This window comes from Diuraphis noxia, unplaced genomic scaffold, assembly GCF_037042655.1.
Source record: "Diuraphis noxia isolate RWA-SAM2 unplaced genomic scaffold, SU_Dnox_SAM2 contig0003, whole genome shotgun sequence".
NCBI classification, from domain to species: Eukaryota; Metazoa; Arthropoda; class Insecta; order Hemiptera; family Aphididae; genus Diuraphis; species Diuraphis noxia.
This window is the reverse complement of record NW_028301713.1, coordinates 20,000,001-20,020,400: the sequence shown is the minus strand read 5'-3', so window position 1 is coordinate 20,020,400 and position 20,400 is coordinate 20,000,001. Positions and strand designations below refer to the sequence as shown.

At 29.0% G+C, this 20,400-nt stretch overlaps 3 protein-coding genes across 11 annotated transcripts in view; 2 read left to right on the top strand and 1 right to left on the bottom strand.

Moving 5' to 3' along the window:
* The first annotated feature begins 12 nt into the window (after nucleotides 1-12).
* Nucleotides 13-10,200, top strand: LOC107166391 (uncharacterized). The gene is made up of 9 exons (XM_015515038.2): nucleotides 13-711; nucleotides 788-898; nucleotides 3,394-3,545; nucleotides 5,193-5,271; nucleotides 6,242-6,358; nucleotides 8,058-8,127; nucleotides 8,191-8,309; nucleotides 8,384-8,582; nucleotides 8,929-10,200. The coding sequence occupies exons 1-9, from the start codon at nucleotides 589-591 to the stop codon at nucleotides 9,120-9,122; spliced, it is 1,164 nt and encodes a 387-aa protein (XP_015370524.1). The 5' UTR covers nucleotides 13-588; the 3' UTR covers nucleotides 9,123-10,200.
* A 1,134-nt stretch (nucleotides 10,201-11,334) lies between these two features.
* On the bottom strand, nucleotides 11,335-13,443 carry LOC107166388 (uncharacterized). The gene has a single exon (XM_015515034.2). The coding sequence runs from the start codon at nucleotides 13,072-13,074 to the stop codon at nucleotides 11,533-11,535; it is 1,542 nt and encodes a 513-aa protein (XP_015370520.1). The 5' UTR covers nucleotides 13,075-13,443; the 3' UTR covers nucleotides 11,335-11,532.
* A 146-nt stretch (nucleotides 13,444-13,589) lies between these two features.
* Nucleotides 13,590-20,400, top strand: part of LOC107166395 (uncharacterized) — an 11,636-nt gene continuing 4,825 nt past the window's right edge. For 4 of the 9 annotated variants that reach the window (XR_016190835.1, XR_016190833.1, XR_016190834.1 and 1 more), the window contains exons 1-7: nucleotides 13,591-13,945; nucleotides 14,076-14,321; nucleotides 15,426-15,549; nucleotides 15,609-15,658; nucleotides 15,725-15,939; nucleotides 16,972-17,185; nucleotides 17,256-17,499. Coding sequence is in view for 6 of the 9 variants with exons in the window: in XM_015515041.2 (XP_015370527.1) it covers nucleotides 14,210-14,321; nucleotides 15,426-15,549; nucleotides 15,609-15,658; nucleotides 15,725-15,939; nucleotides 16,972-17,185; nucleotides 17,256-17,499 (959 nt within the window). In the remaining 3 variants the exon portion in view is untranslated. Of the gene's footprint in view, nucleotides 13,946-14,075; nucleotides 14,322-15,425; nucleotides 15,550-15,608; nucleotides 15,659-15,724; nucleotides 15,940-16,971; nucleotides 17,186-17,255; nucleotides 17,500-20,400 lie in introns of all 9 variants that reach the window. The other 5 variants (XM_089222715.1, XM_015515043.2, XM_015515042.2 and 2 more) reach the window with 5 other exon arrangements.

Sequence of the window (20,400 nt, the reverse complement as noted above, 5' to 3'; positions counted from 1 at the left end):
CATGGTTGTACTTGAATATTCAACTTCACTATTATAATAAATTGTTTAATGTTTAATATTATACTATAGTATATTCGTATTTTGTACGGACTTAACGCTTGGTGATCTCTAAGTGCTGCTCTGCTGCTTAGCTCCCAATTTGACGTAGGACTCTTCGACCCCGAAAGTCTGAGCTCTTGTGATTCAGTATAACTTCGCGGTCTTGTAAATTCGGATGAACAAGAGCAACTGTGGTACGCTCGTCGTTTTCATTTTGTTTCTTGCTATCAATAATTAAATATTCATACATTTTAATATCTGACGACTTACAACACGTTCGCGTCTCTTGTTAGTTTGTTCGTCTTTCGTAGATAATATGTTTCGTAATTTCGTATCGCCGAATGGTAAATAAACGACCTTACACGTCCTGTGGATCACGTATATTTCGGCATTTGATTCGACCCTGTCACCGTGTAATATTCAATTTAAACAATCTCGTTTTTCCAAAACCTTAGTCTTACTCGTCAGGAAGGTGCCCTTGTGTTTTAATTAGTTTCTATAAAACATAATATATAATGCCATTTTGATGCATTACTGCTGTTGTTCATTATGTTAGAAGACATCAAAAACGTAATGAGTTCTAAGAGGTTGAACAGCGACTCAAAGGTATCGCGTGCGTTTGTATTGGATACAAAAACTGGACTGCAATATGATGTAAAGACTGACAGTGAAGTAAGTATTATTCCAACCCTTCACTATTCTGTGTGTCTGTTGTATGTTTTTAACTGTAATTTATCTGCTTAAACAGTTTCTCTTTGGACGCCTTCTGAAATCCTCATTAGTAATTGAAGAACTATACATTTCTCGCTCTCACGCTACCATTAGATGTGAAAATGATCAATATCTCCTTAAGGACAATGTAAGTAAATTTAAGTACCTATAGTTTTATATGTTTTTGTATGATTTTACTGATATATAATGCTGTCAACCAGGACTTTGGTATTTTTTAAATGCTGAGTCAAGACTGGTTGGTAAGAACGGCCGGCCAATGTCAACAACTTACATACATGATTAAACAGAATACTATATTATAGTATTATTGTTTTTTATCTTGTGATATCAACTTGTAACTAAATAATTATTGATTAAAACATTTATTTTTTTAATTTCATGCATGTAGAAGTCATTGTATTATATTTCAAACTTTTTAACCAAAAAAAAAACAATTTTTGAACATTGTAAAGAATATTAGGTATTGTTTCAATGTCACCTTGGCACGTGTTCAGAATTTTTTTGTTTTTCAACACATTAAATAATATTATTTAGGTTTAATAATTTCACTAGTCCTTATCATAGATAAATATAATGTAACTAATAATTATTATCAACAAAATTTAAATAACTATCTAATTTATGGTGTAGTAGTTGTATATTATGAACTATTTGAGTAGTAGGTTAAATTAAATTAAACCGTTGTTTAGCAAATGACTGCATTCAAAGATAATATCTTTCACATTTTCATTTAAAAACTTAAGTGTTTGTTTAATTTGATGTAGTTGCTATAAATTGGATGTACAAATTTAAAACTGGTGTAAATTTGTCTTTTATTGATTTGTCTTATTTTTTTTATATTAAAAGACTAGTATATACCACTAAGATAACTTAACAATAAAAATATTATGAAGTACAAAATAAAATATGTAAGGTAAAAACTGACTTCATACCTTTTAACTTGGGGCAGATTTTGCATTTTTCTGAATGGCTGAAAACAATGCTTTCAAAGTACTAACTTCATTTCATACATCATGGAACTTAACAAATATCTTTTTTTCCATTTTTATGGTTTTAAGTCTTTTTTATATAACAATAGATAAAATATGAAAAATATTTACTTTCAATTCAGTCTAAAAGAATAAAATTTAGTATAATAATAATAATAAAATATTTACCCAATAGTTTATGTTTACAATTTTCTGGGCAAAAAGAAAATAGGATAAAACAAATGATAAAATCATACCAATAATTGGTACTTATCGGTTATCGCGACTACTGTTAAAATTATAAAAAAAATATATAAAATTAAATATAATTAATAATTCACTCTAGGAGGAAAATGCTCAGACATACAATTTAAAATTCCTATAAATGGACTTTCATGCTTTTGACGTCACATGAATTCAACCAAATAACTATCCAAATGTTGACGAGCCGTGCCTCTATGTTTTTTGTCGCGCCATTTAGAGGATCCCCATAACCTTTTGATATTCTGTGTGTGAGCACCAGTTTGAGGATCCACAAAATTATAAGTGTGGTTAACGGTTAAATGCTGAAACCCAACATTCTGTAGTTCATCTGTTTTATAACCACGCCAACAATAAGAATAAATAGTTGTACCTTGGTTTATATTATCTTTTATTGCTTGTATCAGTGTAGACGCAGACCGATCTTTGACTTCAACTAAAAAACATTCCGTCATTTCCCGACAAATGCCTCTAAAAATCCATTGTTGTGGTAAAACTCTACCAGCATTATTTTTACGTCTTGTAAAAAGACTTTTGTTGATTTCTACTATTTTTCCTGAACCACCAATTTTCACGTTACAACTTTTTAGGCTTAAAACACATATTTCTCGCATATAATTATTCCAATCCACAGTCCAAGTAATTTCTTCTGCCCAACAATATATAAATCGTAAAGCGCATACAAATGAAATGCGATTGCCAACAAACCAATTACCGACACACATGTTTACCTTCTTTTGGCACAATTTAATATTGCATTTCCAAAATATTTGTTTTCCGAAGTACAATTTAGCTTTGTGACCAGATCCACATAGTCGTCTTTTAGGTAAAACACCATGTTCTTGTAAAAAAGCCATGGCATCTTTTTCGTTCAATGGTAAATCCCAGATATTTTGCATTGTAATAATATGACATGACACACGACAATGGTCTAACACTAACTGCGTTGGAAAATAGCAAGTAAAAGGTCATATTACTTGTCTACAAGAAATCCCCACAGCAATGCTAATAATAACCACCATTCAATACTTCTCGCTAGGTAGTCACGATAACTGATAAGTACCCAATAATTAATAAATAATAATAATAATAATTAATAAGACAACTTTATAATAACTACTAATTTTTTAAATTTTAATTAACAAAATTCTGTTATGAATGCAATTTGTTGTGACTTTCTCATAAAGCTACTAACCTATAATACTATATGCTAGATTAATGTTTTATTTTAATATTATCCTGTTGTTTTTTTCAAAATACATTTATTATAAATTATAAAATATTATCAATCATGGGTTTCCATTATTCTAACACTAATATTATAATTTGAGATAGTATGAGATATACAAATCTTGTTTTCACTTATTCAATTTAAAATTTTTTTTTTTTTCAGAATTCGTGCACTGGTACATTCTTGAATTACAAAAAAATTAACAAAGAAGTTGCATTACAAAATGGAGATCTTATTGGCTTTACAGATAAGACTAAGACCTGGGATTTTGTATACAAGTTCTGCCTATTGCCAAATCCTAATAAAAAACCCAAGTAATTTTATATTGAGATATAAATTTTGACCAACAATTTTAATACTATATCGATTTATTTTTCCTAAATGTATAAAAATAAAATCACCAACATGCATAAATATTATGCTCAATTAAACAACTTACAAATTTGGTACAATTTATATCAATTTAGTAAAAATTATGCATAAAATCTATATGAGTTTCTTATACATTTTTAATAATCAGTAATGACAAATTTGGATAATCGTTTATGAAATAATTTCTCACCTACTGTCAGTGTTGGGTAAATTACTTTTAAAAAGTAATAAAGTTACATTACTCGTTACTTAGAAAGAAATGTAATAAAGTTACTTTATTCGTTACTCTAATAAAATTGTAATAAAACTACTTTACTTTTCAAATTGAAAAGTAACTCATTATTTTTTCGTTACAAAAAAAATAAATATAATACAATATTATTATTTTATATCTATTTATGTTTTTAATTAACTTTACACAATAGTGTATTTTCAAAGTTTTTTGTCACTCATACGCAACCTTTTTTTAGAACAAATGTGTCCTTAAACACTAAATAATCGCTCTGCAGAAGCACTGGATGGTAAAGCTGTGTTGTATTTAATAAAAATTTTCTTTACCAATGTCATTGAATTCAAAATTGTGAGATCAGCTGTTTAAGGAGCTTTAATAAATACATATAGTATATTACTATACTAGATTGATAACATAATAATACCTTCATTATAGACATAATTTTTTTTTTCAATTCGCAAGGGGTAGGTTCTTAATAATTCGAAACTGTAACTCGTTATTGAATAGAAATTATTTATCAAAAGTAATTTCCATTACATTATTGTTACTTGGAAATAATTCTAATTAAATTATGTAATGCGTTACTTTCGTTACCACCCAACACTGCCTACTGATAATATCATTTTCTGTTAATTTAAAATATAATTTATCCTATAAACTTAAAGCATTTCAGCATTCTTAATGTTAAAGTAATTTTAAGCTATTATATATTAGGCATTTGACAAATTCAATTGTTTTTAATATAATATGATGAACTATTTTACACTCTGTTGCATGTAGCCTTTTAACAATCCAATTAGATGATAGTGGTTTTTAATGATAAATTGTAACGATTTCCAAAAATGAACCAAAGTGATACTTTGAATTTAGCCAGAACTATAAAATTGTTTGTAGGTGTAAAGTTGTTGTTTTCATATAAGGTGTATTTGCCAAATTTAGATAGACTACTGTGGTTTATTGATTTCTAAAGTACTAATTACAACATTTTCAATGTCGTCTGGTAGCATTGGTGGATTTGTCTATGAACAATCAAATCTTCTATTCCGTTACTTGATTTTGTATTTTGATAATTGTGTCTTCATAACATTCATCAACCATATTTTTTCTTAATAATGAAGGTTTATCTTTACCTATATGTTTCCCAATTTTTTCAAAATTATATATATTTTTGTTAGCGGCAATATGTTGCACAAATTGTTAGCAAACATTGATTTGTCTGATGTATTGGGCAAAAGTTGTTAAGATTTTTATGATTAGCATTTGTTGACTTTAATCTCACATACTTTACAAAAAAGAATTTTTCCAACAGATGCAAAAACATGTTATGAATATACTAACTGTATGTTTTTACTTTTAGACTAGAAGAAGAAAATGTAGTTGCATATAATGAAAAATTGAAAATTAAGATTGAAGAACTTCAAAAGCAAGTACAAGAAGTAAGTATTATTGATTTAAATAAGATACATCTCTATCCTCACATTCAAATAAACTTAAATTGTAACCAAGTTATACTTAAAAGTGTATTCTGACCAAAGTATTGAATTTTTAATTCATTAAATTAATCATATTCATTGCACTTCTAATAATAACCATTTATGAATTGTATCCAATTAAAGTTGAATAACTTCAATTTATGACAGCTTTTACGCAGTATATATACAGGGTGATTTTTTTAAACAAAGAACACTCATTATTTAAAAAAGTATTGACTTTTTCAAAAAAATTTTTTACATGGTTTCAAGTTGTTAAAAAACCAACGTTTTTTATTAAAAAATTATATTTTTAAATATTTTTTAACCTTATCATTTTTTAAGTTTTTAAATTTTTGAATAACAACATAGAGTTTTAATTTCATATTCCAAAAGAGAATATTTTTCTAAGTATTTTGATTCATAAAAATCGAATTTAGGACGAGTAGTTTATGAGTTATAAGTATTTAAAAGACAAGCGGAGTAGTGGACAAACATTTTGTGGGGTAACCCCGTACCACTCCACTCTGTCAATTTTAACTTTAAATACTTATAACTCATAAGCTACTCGTCCTAAATTCGATTTTTATGAATCAAAATACTTAGAAAAATATTTTACTTTGGAATATACAATAAAACTCTATGATGTCATTCTAAAAAGTAAAAAACTTAAAAAATGATAAGGATAAAAAATATTTAAAAATATAATTTTTTAATAAAAACGTTGGTTTTTTAACATCTTGAAACCATATAAACAAATATTTTGAAAAAAGTCAATACTTTTTTAAATAATGAGTGTTCTTTGATAAAAAAAAATCACCCTGTATACTTTGCCGACACAATTTGTATGTAACAAACTTATTTGCAGTATTATTTAAACTTTTTCAAAAGTAATAGTATTTTAATATATAAACACTTTTTATTTATTTAATTACAGTTAAAAGCTGAAAAAATAAATATCCTCAAGGACACCAAAACTCAAATGGATGAATTTAAAAAAATGGTGGATGATTCTACAGAATTAAATATCAAGATGAATAAAGAAATGACTAAGGTATGTATAAATTATAATATACACTTTAGAGGATGTTCTAAACGTGTGTGTTGTTTTTGTCTTGCTTACACATAACATATCAAAATATACATTCTTCAGTTTCATTTGTGGACTAACTTGAATATTGGAGTAAATTTACCTATTATCAGATCTAAACATAAAAGCGTTTTCTTGTTGAATTTTTAAGAATTTTAAGTAAGTTATCAATAGAGTGTGGATTAGATAGAGCATATTCAATTGCATATATTTGTCCTTTATACTATGTGATAGTTATTAGTGTTCTGGTTGAGTATGTAATATATATATATATTTAAAAAAACACAAATATATTGAATATTCACTTTAATATTTAAGAAGACGGCTCAAAATTAGAACAACTAGACATACATTTTGGTATTCTATTTGTTATCTTCATTTTACAAGTGCATAACATAACAAATTTACAATTAGCAGATGATGTTTAAATTCATAAGTTAAAAAAATAGAGTAAATTGATCTATTATGAAATTTAATGGCAAGCACATTCTGTGTTTGTATGTGGGTTTTTTACGATAACTTAGTTTCTAAGTCAGTTATGAGCATTTTTAATTTATGCTTTTTTATATATGCCTAACTTGCTAAAAAATTGAACTATCATAAAAAAAAACACTTCAGAGTTCAGACACAGATAATGTTCTTAAGAGGACGCCACACCCGCATGTGTTGTCTCCGTCGTACAAGTGCATAGCATAGCAAATTTTACGCTCAGCAGATCACGTTTATCTCCGTTAATTTAAAATTTAGAGTAAATTGACCTATTATAAAAATTAAAGGCAAGATTATTACCGAGGGCATCTCTTAGGCTTTTTATTATATTTTAATTTTAAAGCGAGTTATGAGTATTTTTAGATATAAAAATAATTTGCAATTTTAAAATACTTATAACTCGCTTTAAAATTAAAATATAATAAAAAGCCTAAGAGATGCCCTCGGTAATAATCTTGCCTTTAATTTTTATAATAGGTCAATTCACTCTAAATTTTAAATTAACGGAGATAAACGTGATCTGCTGAGCGTAAAATTTGCTATGCTATGCACTTGTACGACGAAGACAACACATGCGGGTGTAGCGTCCTCTTAAGAGAATGTCAGCACACTATTTGTTTTCTCTCCCTGACCCGTGCTTAACATAGATGTAACGTATTTATGCAAAATTGTTTTTTCTATGTTTTTTAGTAATCATAGGGTAAATTTACCCATTAAAAAAAAGCTAGAGAATAATATTTTTGAAGGGATGATGTATCGATTTGTCTAAATATTGTCTTAAAACAATTTATAACATTTTTTTGTTTATTTTAAAAGTCTGATACAAAATCAAATAACTATAAAATATAATATTGATATTTCGTTCCCTCAAAAACATTATTCTCTATCTTTTTTGTAATAGGTGATTTTACTATAAGATTACATGAAAACACAGAAAAAATGATACTGTGTAAATGCGTTTTGACTACGTTGAGTATGGGCCAGAGAGAGAAAACAAATAGTGTGCATCCTCTTAATATCAAAAGGTTGATTTGCTCTAATTTTTAAACCTATAGATTTTCTGAGCATAAATTTGTTATGTTATGCAATTTTAATACGGATACAACAAATGGATGTATAGCGTCCTCTTAATAAATGTAAATAGGTAAATACTAAATAAATAAAAAAATTTCAGTATCATGAAAACTATCGAAAGTCAAATAATGAGGTGAATGTTTTACGTAGAAGATGTACGTTGCAGAAAGGTAATATTGTGAAATTTTTTTGAACACTTAACATTTTACTAAGTATTTGATCTGTTTGAGCAGAATTGTTGGATACTAAAATTGCAAAGGAAGAAGAATCTGTGGAAACATTTAAAACCCAAATCAATAAACTCTTGGAAAATGATTTTCAATGTGCTATTTGTAATGAAGTGATCTTACGGGTACAAACTAATTTTTGATTTACTGTACAGTTATTATTATCATTAATATTTTTTATTTTATTTGTTTTATAAAGCCAAGCACAGCTAATTGTAATCACACTTTCTGTGATAGCTGTCTCAAAACATGGTTAGCTAGGAGCAACTATTGTCCTACCTGCCGAAGTAATGTGCATTCTACAACTTACTGTCTTGCCTTGGATAATTACATCACAAACATATGTGACCTTATGGGTGGAACTATAAAGGAACAACGTCTTACTCTACAAAATGAAAGTGAGGACTTTTAAGTGAATTATATCTATTTTATCTTAATGACAATTTAGTTAACCTATTCACTGCTAGGTACACTATCTATGCCCTGCAACCTGTGTTCGCTACATAAAATAAAATGTTTTTATTTTTTTAAATTAATATTTTGAGATGTATATTGTATATGATACAATTATTTAACTTAAAAATAATACGAGCTAGGGTTCTCTAAAATTGTACGATTTTTTAAAAGTGATAAAATTATAAAATAGAGGTTTTGTAATAGTATGTCTGGAGTAGTGAAAAAGTTAGATATATATTGATAGATGCTGTTATCATGTATTATTCAATGTAATATTTTATTTGATAGGAAATGGGCTTCAACCTCAAGTGGCTAAAAGAGGTAGAAGAAGAGGAGGAAATCAAACAAATCGTAGTAGAAGAGAACCACCACCACCTGCATATCCTATAATTGATGACATCCCAATCAGAAATAACTCTAGATTCCCTGGGATACCAACGGTTATCGCTGTTGTGGATCTTACAAATAATGCATCTCGATAATTATAATTATTTCATATAAATATTTTGTATACACAGAAATGTTTATTTTATTCTGTTCGCTCTTTTTCTACTTAAAAACACTAAATTCATAAGTCAATGAAATCTTAGTGCATTACTTTATAATAATAAGGCACCAATGTTCGAACATTTCTTTTTTTTTAAATTAAGTCTATATTTAATGTATACTTAAGAATCCATTAAAAACATAATATTATTTTATATTTATAAAAAATGTTTAATAAAAGTATTCTATAATAGATATTAACTCAGATCGTAATATTAAAAGTTTTATTATATTTACTATTTTTTATTTGGAATTAACTATTTCCACTTAACAATAGCATTTATTCATAAATTGGGTATCAATTGAATCTAAAACAACAATTTTCAGTTTGTATTCTTATATAATATTTTGATCCATTACCGTAATATAAAAGTAATAATTATTAGTTTTCATTTAGGCAAAAAATAAATCTTTCTTGTTTTAACACTTGAATTTATAAATCTCAATTGGTGGTCAAATTCTTATTAACGTATTTGTCATTATGGAATTGAACTACATTATGTTAAATATTCTTTATTTATTTACAAGTTTCATTTTCCAGTCTTAAAACCCATTAAACTGTGTTGTGTCTTGTGTCTAATTTTTAATTTGATATTCAATTGAATTTAAAATTATTAATATGATTGTAATGTTATTATAAACTCTCGTCTTTAATATTTATGATTTAAATATTTATTGATGTATATTATATTTTTTCTTTTTCTTTTATTATACTTTTAGTGATTAAAACACATTGTTAATCAACACACTTTCAGTTACCATGCTGAAACACACAAACATATAAGTTATACTATTTAATTGATTTTGATATTTTTGAAGTCTAATGAAAATAAACTATTCTTTGAATGAGAATGTTATAGTTACATCAAAAATATCTTCCTTAGTCATATGTTATACATACAATTTTATTGCATTCAGTAGGAATACATAGTATAATCTGTCAAGTATATATATTGTGAGTATCCAAGTGTTGTATTTGAAATTAAATTGATTTTATTATTGCACCGCCCTGAATATTAACTACTTTTTATTGATTGGATTTTATTTTGCATTTTTACTGATATAACTCTTCAACACATTTGTTAATTTTGATTATTACCTTAATGTGTTTAAATTAATTCCAGCTAACAGTTAATTATAAATTCTCAAAAAGTCAAAAACAACTTGCCCATATCAATACTAAGTGCTACAACAAAGACTTGTTGGTATTTGAATACCTATAAATATTAAGTTCTTATTTTTTAGTTAAGTCCTGCTTGCTTTGACCTTTATTAGTCAAGCAAGCTTATGGTAAAAAGCTTCCCCCCCCTACACATTTGACTAGTTTCTTAATCATCTATTGTGCATTATACTCTTCTGCCATAAGACTTAACCTAAAATACCTATCTCATAAATATTTCCATCTAATTTTGGAGATCATTTTCCTCAAATCCTCAATTTATATTATGTAATTTTTTTGTCTGGTATGTATCTGTTTTAACACTTAATAAATTATGGATATAGCGCGTTTAGTTGGTTTTTGCCTTTAGAGGATGTAATACCCACATGTTTTATCTCTGTCTTACAAGTGCGTAACAAAAAAAAAAGCCTAAATATTGTAAATATTGGTATAATAATTTATTTTAGTATAATATTATGCATACAGAGTGTAACAAAAAACTTGACAACAAAAAAAATTATGCTAATTAAACTTAGGGCAAAATTTTTTAATATTATATGATAAGTAAATAATTTAAGAAATATACTCATGTCAGCAAATTCTCAAGTCATATTTTTAAGTTATTACTTCCAATTTAATTTAACCAAAAAAAAATTCTAAAAAGTAAACTTAGATAAGTATTTTTACCATTAAAATTATTCTTTAATAAAGATTCAAAAATAGGCTATTTTGAATTTATCCAAAAACAATTTTATTAAATTTAAATTTTTTTTATTTTCAGTACTAAAAAATAAACAGAAAAAATTACTATCCATGTAACGCTAAGGACACTTCATGAAAAACTAAAAATAAATAATATTAATTTGAATAAAAGTTATTCCAAAAGTCAGTTCTATCTGTTAAACCTTGTATTGTATATTCATTAAATGTTGGACAGCTCTCGAGAAGTCACCCAAAATATGCCACAGAGTATAAGAACCAAGCCGTGATTTTAAATTACATTTTTTTTTTATTATAAAGAATAACAATGTTCAAAAAGATGAAAATCAATAATAATATAATAGGACTAGATCAAATACTTAGATTGTATCCAAGTTAAAAAAAAAAACAATAATGAGTACTTATAAATATTAATACAATGATAATTTTTTAGGTTGACTGTTGATGGTCCACATATTGTCAGTTTGTCAGTAACGTTCTGGTTTCTGTTCACTCAAACTAGAGACATTTTTAATGCCAGGTATTTTATGTTTTTGCATAATACTACTGTTTTTCTTTAGTTCGCACAGTAAATGCTTATTATGATCTTCAACGAAATCTAGCTTTTCGCATATTCTGGCATTTTCTTGCTGCAGTTTGACCATCTTGTCTAAGACCATCTTCATTTCTACAGAAGTATCAACAATATTTTTTTTCTGTAACTCTTTGGTCAACTCGGCCACGGTAGTTTTGAACTTCCTTTTAGAAACGTGCAAATCATCTTGAGTGCGCTCCAATGTGGTCTTTAGGTCTGCAATCATTTGCATTTTATGCGCCAAATGACTGGCTAGTTCTTTTTTGTCGCGGTCATAAAGCTCTTTTTCTTTTGCTATGCTATCCTCTTGTGCTCTGAAAGCAATCTTGAGATCATTATTTTTTTGTTTTAATATATCACAGTTGCTTTTCAATCTGTCCAAATCTGTTTGTAAATTTAGGCATTCCGACTGCAGTAATGCATTGCGTGAACTCAAACTTTCAGTAAACACAAGCAATTCATTAGTTTTGATTTCACAACTTTCCATATAAGTTTTAAGGTCGATATTTTCATCTTCCAAAGAGTTAACAGTACAAGTGCATTTGGTTAGCTTAAGGTTCAACTCTTCGTTAACACTTTTTAATTTATTCATCTCTTGAAGTTGATGCTCTGAACATTCTTTTAAATCCAAATACAATTTACTGCTCAGTATAATCTTTTCTAAATTACTTTCTTGATTAAAAGATTCATTTTGTTTGGTCAACGATTCTAATCTATTCTGCAATTCTTGAATTTCATGCAATAATTTACTTTCTGTTTCGTGCGAACACTTTGACTCATGTTCATACTTGGTCTTCCAGATTTCTAAGTCTTTTGAAATCTTTGACTTCTCATCTTTAAGCAAGTCAATTATAGTCTTATATTCCTTGATCTCTCTGTTTTTTGCTTCTATGACGCCAGTACAACTTGCCACATCTTTGGAGTTGGCTTTCAACCGTGTAATCTGCTTGTCCCTATCCTTCAGACTGTCCATTAGTTTTTTTTTTTCGTTGGTCAGATCTAGAATTTCTTTTTCTTTGAGCACATAGCGCATGAAAGCTGCTTCTTTCTCGTGCTTGGCTGTGTCATACATTTTCTTTGAAGACTGTAACTGCGATTGCAAATCACTGACATCTGTCAGGTACTTGTGCTCATTGATGGCTAACTGCCGCTGATAGTAATCGAGCTCGTCCTGTTGCTGTCGGACGACATCACTGAGTTCTTTAAGTTGGTATTCGACGGGTATTTCCTTTTGGTCTTTGTTGATTATTTTCAGTTGGTCTTCAATGGTGGTTTTCAGTTGGTATTCTTCGAGTAAGTTCGGATTGTCTATGGTTGGCGAACAACTGTCATTCTCCTCTTCGTCATCATCCACCAACTGGTTGCTGTCGACGGGATCACTGTGGTTGACCGTCTGAGGTGCCGAATAATCGTTTGCAATGTCCGGTATTTCCATGTCTGACCAGTGGACAACGGCTACCGACGGTTGCAGCAAAAGCAGCTTGACGTTTCAACAGTGTGACTCATCAATGTTTCATCGTGGCTGAACTGTCCGAGTTTCCGAGTCCTCGACTGTTGTATTTGTAATAGGCAATAGCACTTCGGCAGTCGTGTTGTTATTTCATTACTATTTACCACGGACTAAGATATACCTTAGTCCGTGCTATTTACTAAATAATATTTAGTATTATTTACTTTATAGTTGTTATTTTTATCACGATTAACGAGCGCGCGAGTTCTGATATCCGAGATAACGCATCAACGCGACAAACAGAGATAACGCCACGGATGCAGTGTGGTTATCTCGATCGAGCTGATTCACAAGACGTTCACGACCGCAGTAAAGTTGTTGCCAAGATAAACTAACGCAATGTCCGTGTTTAATTTTTTTGTGGTGGTCACACTCGCAACGCGAGACGGATTATAGCTGCAGCTGACCAACATTCCGACAACCGGTCTTCCGAGCCCCCGCCACCCACCTCAAACTGTAACTGCGCATTAACGCATAAGCCACGACGTACAACTGACTTACTCGTCTGGCGCGCAACTAAGACCCCGCCGTCGCCGCGCCACCGGTTACCGGCCAATGGCCATCGCTGTTCGCTTGTTCTTGTTCGTTACTTTGTGCAGTTCGACAGTTCGTTCACTGTTCACTCGTTCACTGTTCAGTGGACGGTCGCCAGCGGCAGTAGCCTGTAAGTCTCTTCTTTTATATAGATTATCATCTGCCTGTCTATTTTTGAAATAAACGGCCGTTCGTTTTTCCTGGTCTTGTCGACTTCTCGATTCACTCATTTTCTTCGTAAACACGACCTCAGGAGTCAAGTGTAAGTACTAATTAGTAGTCTCCGTCCGCCTGACAACACCCCCCTCTCTTCGACACAACCGCGGTCGAGTTTTTTTTTCGGACGCATGTTTCCCAATTATGATTTCTGACGGCTCTCTCTTTCGTTTCAGCAGCAACCGGCCAGTCACGCGGTACAGTTGTTGGACTTTGTAGACTACACCGCAACATTTAACAGCAACGTTACGCGGACTCGCGGATAAGACCAACAACAACAGGAGCGTACGACGATAATAACACGTCCACCATGTCTGCGGTGTGTTCGTACTACTTGAGAGGATCGTGTCGATTCGGCAACCGTTGTTGGAACTCGCACGATATAGGATCCACCCGCTCAGATAGCCCGTATATTGTTCTTGGTAAGTAATCTGTCGCGCGCGTGCTTTACCGGTGCTCCATTAACAACACAATGTGTGTAGTACCTGTTGTGCGTGTTCATGTACCTTGTCCGCCACAAAATGTTTTGACCATCGACAATGGCTTTTAAAATTTTCGTCAGCTTTTTGACAGTGTGCTCAGGGGTAGTAAGAGGTATCGCCGTCAATTATACTTATCTGGCTTAAATTTTTTTCTTGAAAATTATAATGAGCACAAATATTGATTCAATATAGAAGTGTTGTTTTACATTACAAACGATTGATATTAAGTCTCCATCTTTGAATTGTAACTGGAAATGCATAGAAAAATTATAACTCTGGTCCATTCAATTCAAATTTGGTTTACTGCCATCTCTAATTTGTATCCCCTAAGCCTTCCAGTCCATCACTCTACATTATCTCCTTTCCGGTTCCATAGAAAGTATTCAACTGCACACTTTTTCAAAGTATAATAATATTGAATCTAGAAATCAATTGACCAAAAAATCAATTCCAAATTAAACTCATTAAAATCCCCCTCTATATAGTAAAGGTAGGTAGGTACCTAATGGAGAAAATAACAAATAATTAAATCAACTAATTTTACTCGCAATTTTATTTAGATATGATATAACTCATCTAAAATCTTGTACTGTTTGAAATCTGTTTACATTAAACTTAACATTGTGTGTGTTAGCTAAACTATAAATTGTACCTACTGAATATTAGCTTAACACATACTGTATCTGAATATAATTATACGTGTTTCTAGTGAAAATTGATCTTAAAATATTAAACATCTAACAAGGTTTAACTTTATTTCTTCCGTGGGTTAAATATTGTCTTAACATGTACCATGCCGATACTATAACTGGTATTACTTACTGATAATACTAGGAACTCAACATTGGATATACCATGTTAGATAGTGGAATACAATAATAATAATTACTTCCTAATTCCTTATTCCTATAAAATTCATTCTTGACGTTTATAAAAAATTATTATAATTTGATTGAATGTACTGGCATATTGTACATCAATTTAGACAAAATATTTCCAATTAGTTGTTCTGTAGCTCTGTATGTATTATATTTATTTTTGCAGAGGATAGCTCTGATGATCAAAGCAGCTTTGTAGTTACAACAAGTAGAGAAACTACTCCGATGACAAATTCACCAAGTAGTAGTGCTAAACAAAAAAATCAAGTTCTTCCCAATTTAGCAAATAAGTATGACATATATTTTTTATTCTAACCTTTGATTTATTAATAAATCATATTAATTTTAGGTCATCAGAAACTAATGCAGCTGCCCCTCAAGATAAATGGAGTTTAACAAGTAATCATACTATTTGTTTTCTTATTAAAACATTTTCATCAAATAATTTTTAATAAACATTTTCAGATAATAATACTGGTGAAGCCAGAGTAGGCACACCGGATAGTATGTTAATAGAGACTGTAAAAAAATTAAATGAAGCTGAAAATTTGGTTGTATCACTTCGTCAACAACTGCGTGTTAAGAACGAGGGAGACAATTTCTCTTGGATGGAGCATCAAATGGAAAAATGTCTTGAAAGTGATCTACAATGTAACATATGTTACGAAGTGTTCATAAAGGTAATATTAAAATTAACAGTAATTACCTATTAAAGTTATATATATGAATATTTTTCAATTAATACATTTAAATTACTTTTTTATTAATTTCTTTAGTATTATTTATTACATGAGGTCTGCAATGAATATTTGCCAGTACAGGAAATAAATAATAATTATAATCGCTCATTAAGTATATAACTTTCAAGTACATATTAATAAAAAGTCGCCCGCTAGGTTCCTCAACTACAGTTAAATACTCTTATACAATTTTTATCAAGCAAACTGTATCCACTTTTGGTAATTCTATACTTCTTGTATAAATTAATTAATGATTCTAAAAAATAAAGTTATAAAGTGTGTATAGCATGACAAAAGTTTCTTTATAAAATAGTCAAATACAATTTGACGAGATATACCTACTTGAAATTAAACATAATAAATTATTATATTGTTTAAAGACGTTCCAAGAGATCAATTTCTGTATGGTGTACATAACTTGTATTTTTAAATCTTAATACTTCAGTAATAATGAACAGTATACATACTATGTACAATATTGTACTCTTCTTATCTTAGATTACTGATGGATCAGTTCTAATTAATGATTTGTATGTTGCATCACAGCCTGTAATGGCTCTAGTACTTCTTGTTAAAATCTAGGTTCAGTGTATGCATTTTCTAGCCCCCCTCTCAAATGATGTCCCTGGATTATCATAATGTTATCTGCATTGGTTGGCTCCACATCCTACTGAAGATGCCAATGTAATTATTTATTGCCCATTATTGTAATTAGGATTTGACACGCTAGTGGCACATGATGACAGGAGACTATTAGATCCTCATTTTCCATATCTACTTCTAAATATTTACCAATAGTTAATGAAATCAAAGTTATATTAATGAGCGATAAATTATTGCAATAGTGTTTGCTATCTGTAGTGTTATTTAATCTACATTCTTACCTAATAGCAAATAACAAATGTCCATTCTGAATAATCCAATTTCCTCTAAATATTTTTTATTAATAGCAAATTACATTTTTTTTTTCAGCCTACTGTGTTAAATTGTTCTCATACATTTTGTCATGATTGTATAGAATCATGGACCCGAAGAGTTAATCACTGCCCAACATGTCGAGTTTATGTTAAAACTAAATCATACTGTTTAACTTTAGATACATATTTAGATAAAATATCTGACTGTTTACCAGATGAAACAAAAACTAGGCGAGAAACTTTAAAAGTTGAACGCCATAATAACAGAGGTAATATTCATGTTATTTAAAGTATATTAAATAAGTAATATTGGTTGTGCTATAACATAATAATACTAAGTATTAACAGTGGAGGTTAATAGTAGAAGTCGAAGAAACAATGCAAGAAGAAGACATCATAGAAATCAGACCATGCGTCAAACATTGGGTGTATTATGGGGTGAACGTGATCGAGATGGTGCTGAATGGAATATTGCTCTGGAAGAAGCATTATTTGATCCAATACGCTTAGGCGATGTAATTGGTAGAAATAGAGATGATAGAGACGAATGGGAAGATGAATTGTCTGATAGCACCTTAGACAGGTATTATAATTTATTATTTTAAATAATTAGATTAAAGTTGGTTGTGCTCAATTTCTAAATAAATAGTATTTTTGATATATCTTGGTATACAAATTAATTAAAAGATCATTGAGAATTCATATATATATTAACCTAGAAAAAACTTTAATAGTATTATTATAATCTTAGTTGTTAAGATTTACAGATACTACTCGTTTAAAAGGTGTTGATACATAACTTTGAAATGTGTTCAAGTTGGATAAGATCTTTACTTTGTAAATTGTATTACAATTAGCACATTTTATATTAGATCATATGTTTAGTCTAATTATTTACATATTATATAATGTATATATTATGTTTTTTTGGGACATTTATCCATTAATAATGGTAATAACTTAGAATTGCACTCAATACTTCTTCCTTTTTTATTGTAATGATTAGAGACTGGATTTAATTAATGTCTTAAAAGTGTCAACAATTATCAATGTTGACAACAATAAAAGTTTACGGTAATTTAATAATTATTAAGATTATCAAGACTTACCTTGTTGCCAAGGCAGATTATAATGATAATATAATTAGAAAAGATAAAATGACCTGGAGATGTTGAAAAAAATGTTTTTTAATATTTAAAACTGAATGAAGTTTTTCATTATTTCATATTCCTAGAAAAATCAAAATATACTCATAATGTTCTCAGCATTTAGAACATCGTGTTAGTTCGGAAACCGTATCTTATCCATCATTGCAGAAAAAGTTTCAAATCCATTGAAATCTGATCCCTAATAATGACATTATTTAATATAGTAAGATAATAGTAGTAATTTAGTTCTATAAAATTATGTATTGGAATAATAATTGTTGGCTAATTTGTATATGCTGTTTGATAATACTCAATTACTCCAACATTAAATAAGAAGTGAATTTTATTATATTTATAGATTTTCAATGTTTAACTTTATAAACTTTTTTTTACCTTGAAATTGATTTGCTTATACAAATATAAAAGCAAAAATTATCTAGTCTGCAAAATTACTTTTAAAAGTATAGAGTAGTTTTTATCGTTTTCCTATGTTAAATATATTGCAAAATCTCACAATACATGCTGTTTAATTTTTTTTTGTACAGTAGAGTAAAATTACCAGGTGGTGGAATATTAGATCATTATTTGTTTTTCATATTAATATTATGATAGTTACCATTATCATTATAAAACCATTGAACTACAATACTGTATTTATTAAATATCAATAAAAGTTCTTATTCTTTTTAAGATTTATTAACCTTAAAAGGCATGAATATTTTGTCTCCGTCTTACAATTAATGAAGAACATAACAAAATCAACTGTCTTGTATGGAAAAATATTCTCCCTCTGTTTTTAAAAGAAAATAACCAAAATTCCAAAATTCATAGAAAAAAGCTCTATCTGTGTTGCAGTGCTTTTATTATTTGGATAATATAATTTATAAAATTAAAATAGATACTACATGTGGGTGTAATGTCCTCATGATGGTAAATATAAACATTACTAATAATATTACATTTTAATCATATAATATGATATTAAATTAAATGATTTACCAACAAGATAATCTTAAATTAAATAAATATCATCTAAATCATTACAGGATACATAATATACTTAGGACTGCGTGGTTATTATTTGACACAGCCGATTATCAATTATAAGTTTTAATCGGATATCCAATTAATCAATAACTTTATTAACCTGATAAACTTATGATGACTTATAAAATTTATAATCATTTTTTCAAATTAACTTTAAATTTTAAATTTTCAAAATGTGTTTGATTACATAAAAACTTTTTTTTTTTATTAAATTGAAGTATTTCTGACATACAAGGTCATCGAACTTATTGATACAATAAAGAATTTTTAACATTATTAAGTTGTTACGCGTAAATTAATTACAATATATACAATAAATTACAGTAAATTACAAAGATGAATAAATAAATAATAAAATATGACATCATAATAATTAGTTAATCTAAGTGTATTTTTTTTTTTTTTTTTTTTTGTTAATCTTATTGGTGTTGAGAAAAGGCATCATGAGGACCTCCGCGCTTGAGACGCCGGAGGGTAGGCTTATCGCTGAGTTTGAAATATTTTGCACTTTTGGCGTTGTTTAATTGGCTAAAAAAAAATTATTGAGAGATACTGTATGTAGGATTTAACCATCGGGAGTCTGAAGTCTGTATGAAGTGCTTCGTTTCTGACGAACCACGGCGCGTTGGATATTATGCGTAGAATCTTGGACTGGAAGACTTGAATTTTATTTATGTGAGTTTTGGCACAGTTGCCCCAGATGGGAGCAGCATAGAGTATTAATGGTCTTAGAATTTGCTTATAAAGAAGCATGGAGCATTTCCAGCTTTAAGGCGGTTTGACGGTTGATTAAGGGGTAAAGAATTTTGAGTCGTTGGTAGCCTTGTTGGAGTTTTGAAGAAATGTGTGGGTTCCAAGTTAATTTTTTATCTATGATAACACCTAGATATTTTATAGTTGGAGACCAGGATATGTAATCGCCATTAAGTGCTAGAGAGGGAGGGGTATTGGGGCGACGAAGTGTAAATAATACTGCTGTACTTTTTGAGGGGTTTAAGATAATTTTCCATTTTTTCACCCAGCACTTAATTTTGTTTAAGTGGCACTGTATAACATAAAAACTAACTAATGGACCATATCAACATAATTGAACTTCCATGATTATGACTTATTTAGTTAAAAGGAAATTAATTAAATTACCTATTATCAAACATATTTTTAATTTTTGTCCTTTCCTGATAGTTTGATGATAGGTCAATTCACAATATTATTAAAACTAATTATGCAAGTTAAGCTTGCTGCGTTTACTTTTGTAAGATTGAGACAAAATGCAGGTATGTCATTCTCTT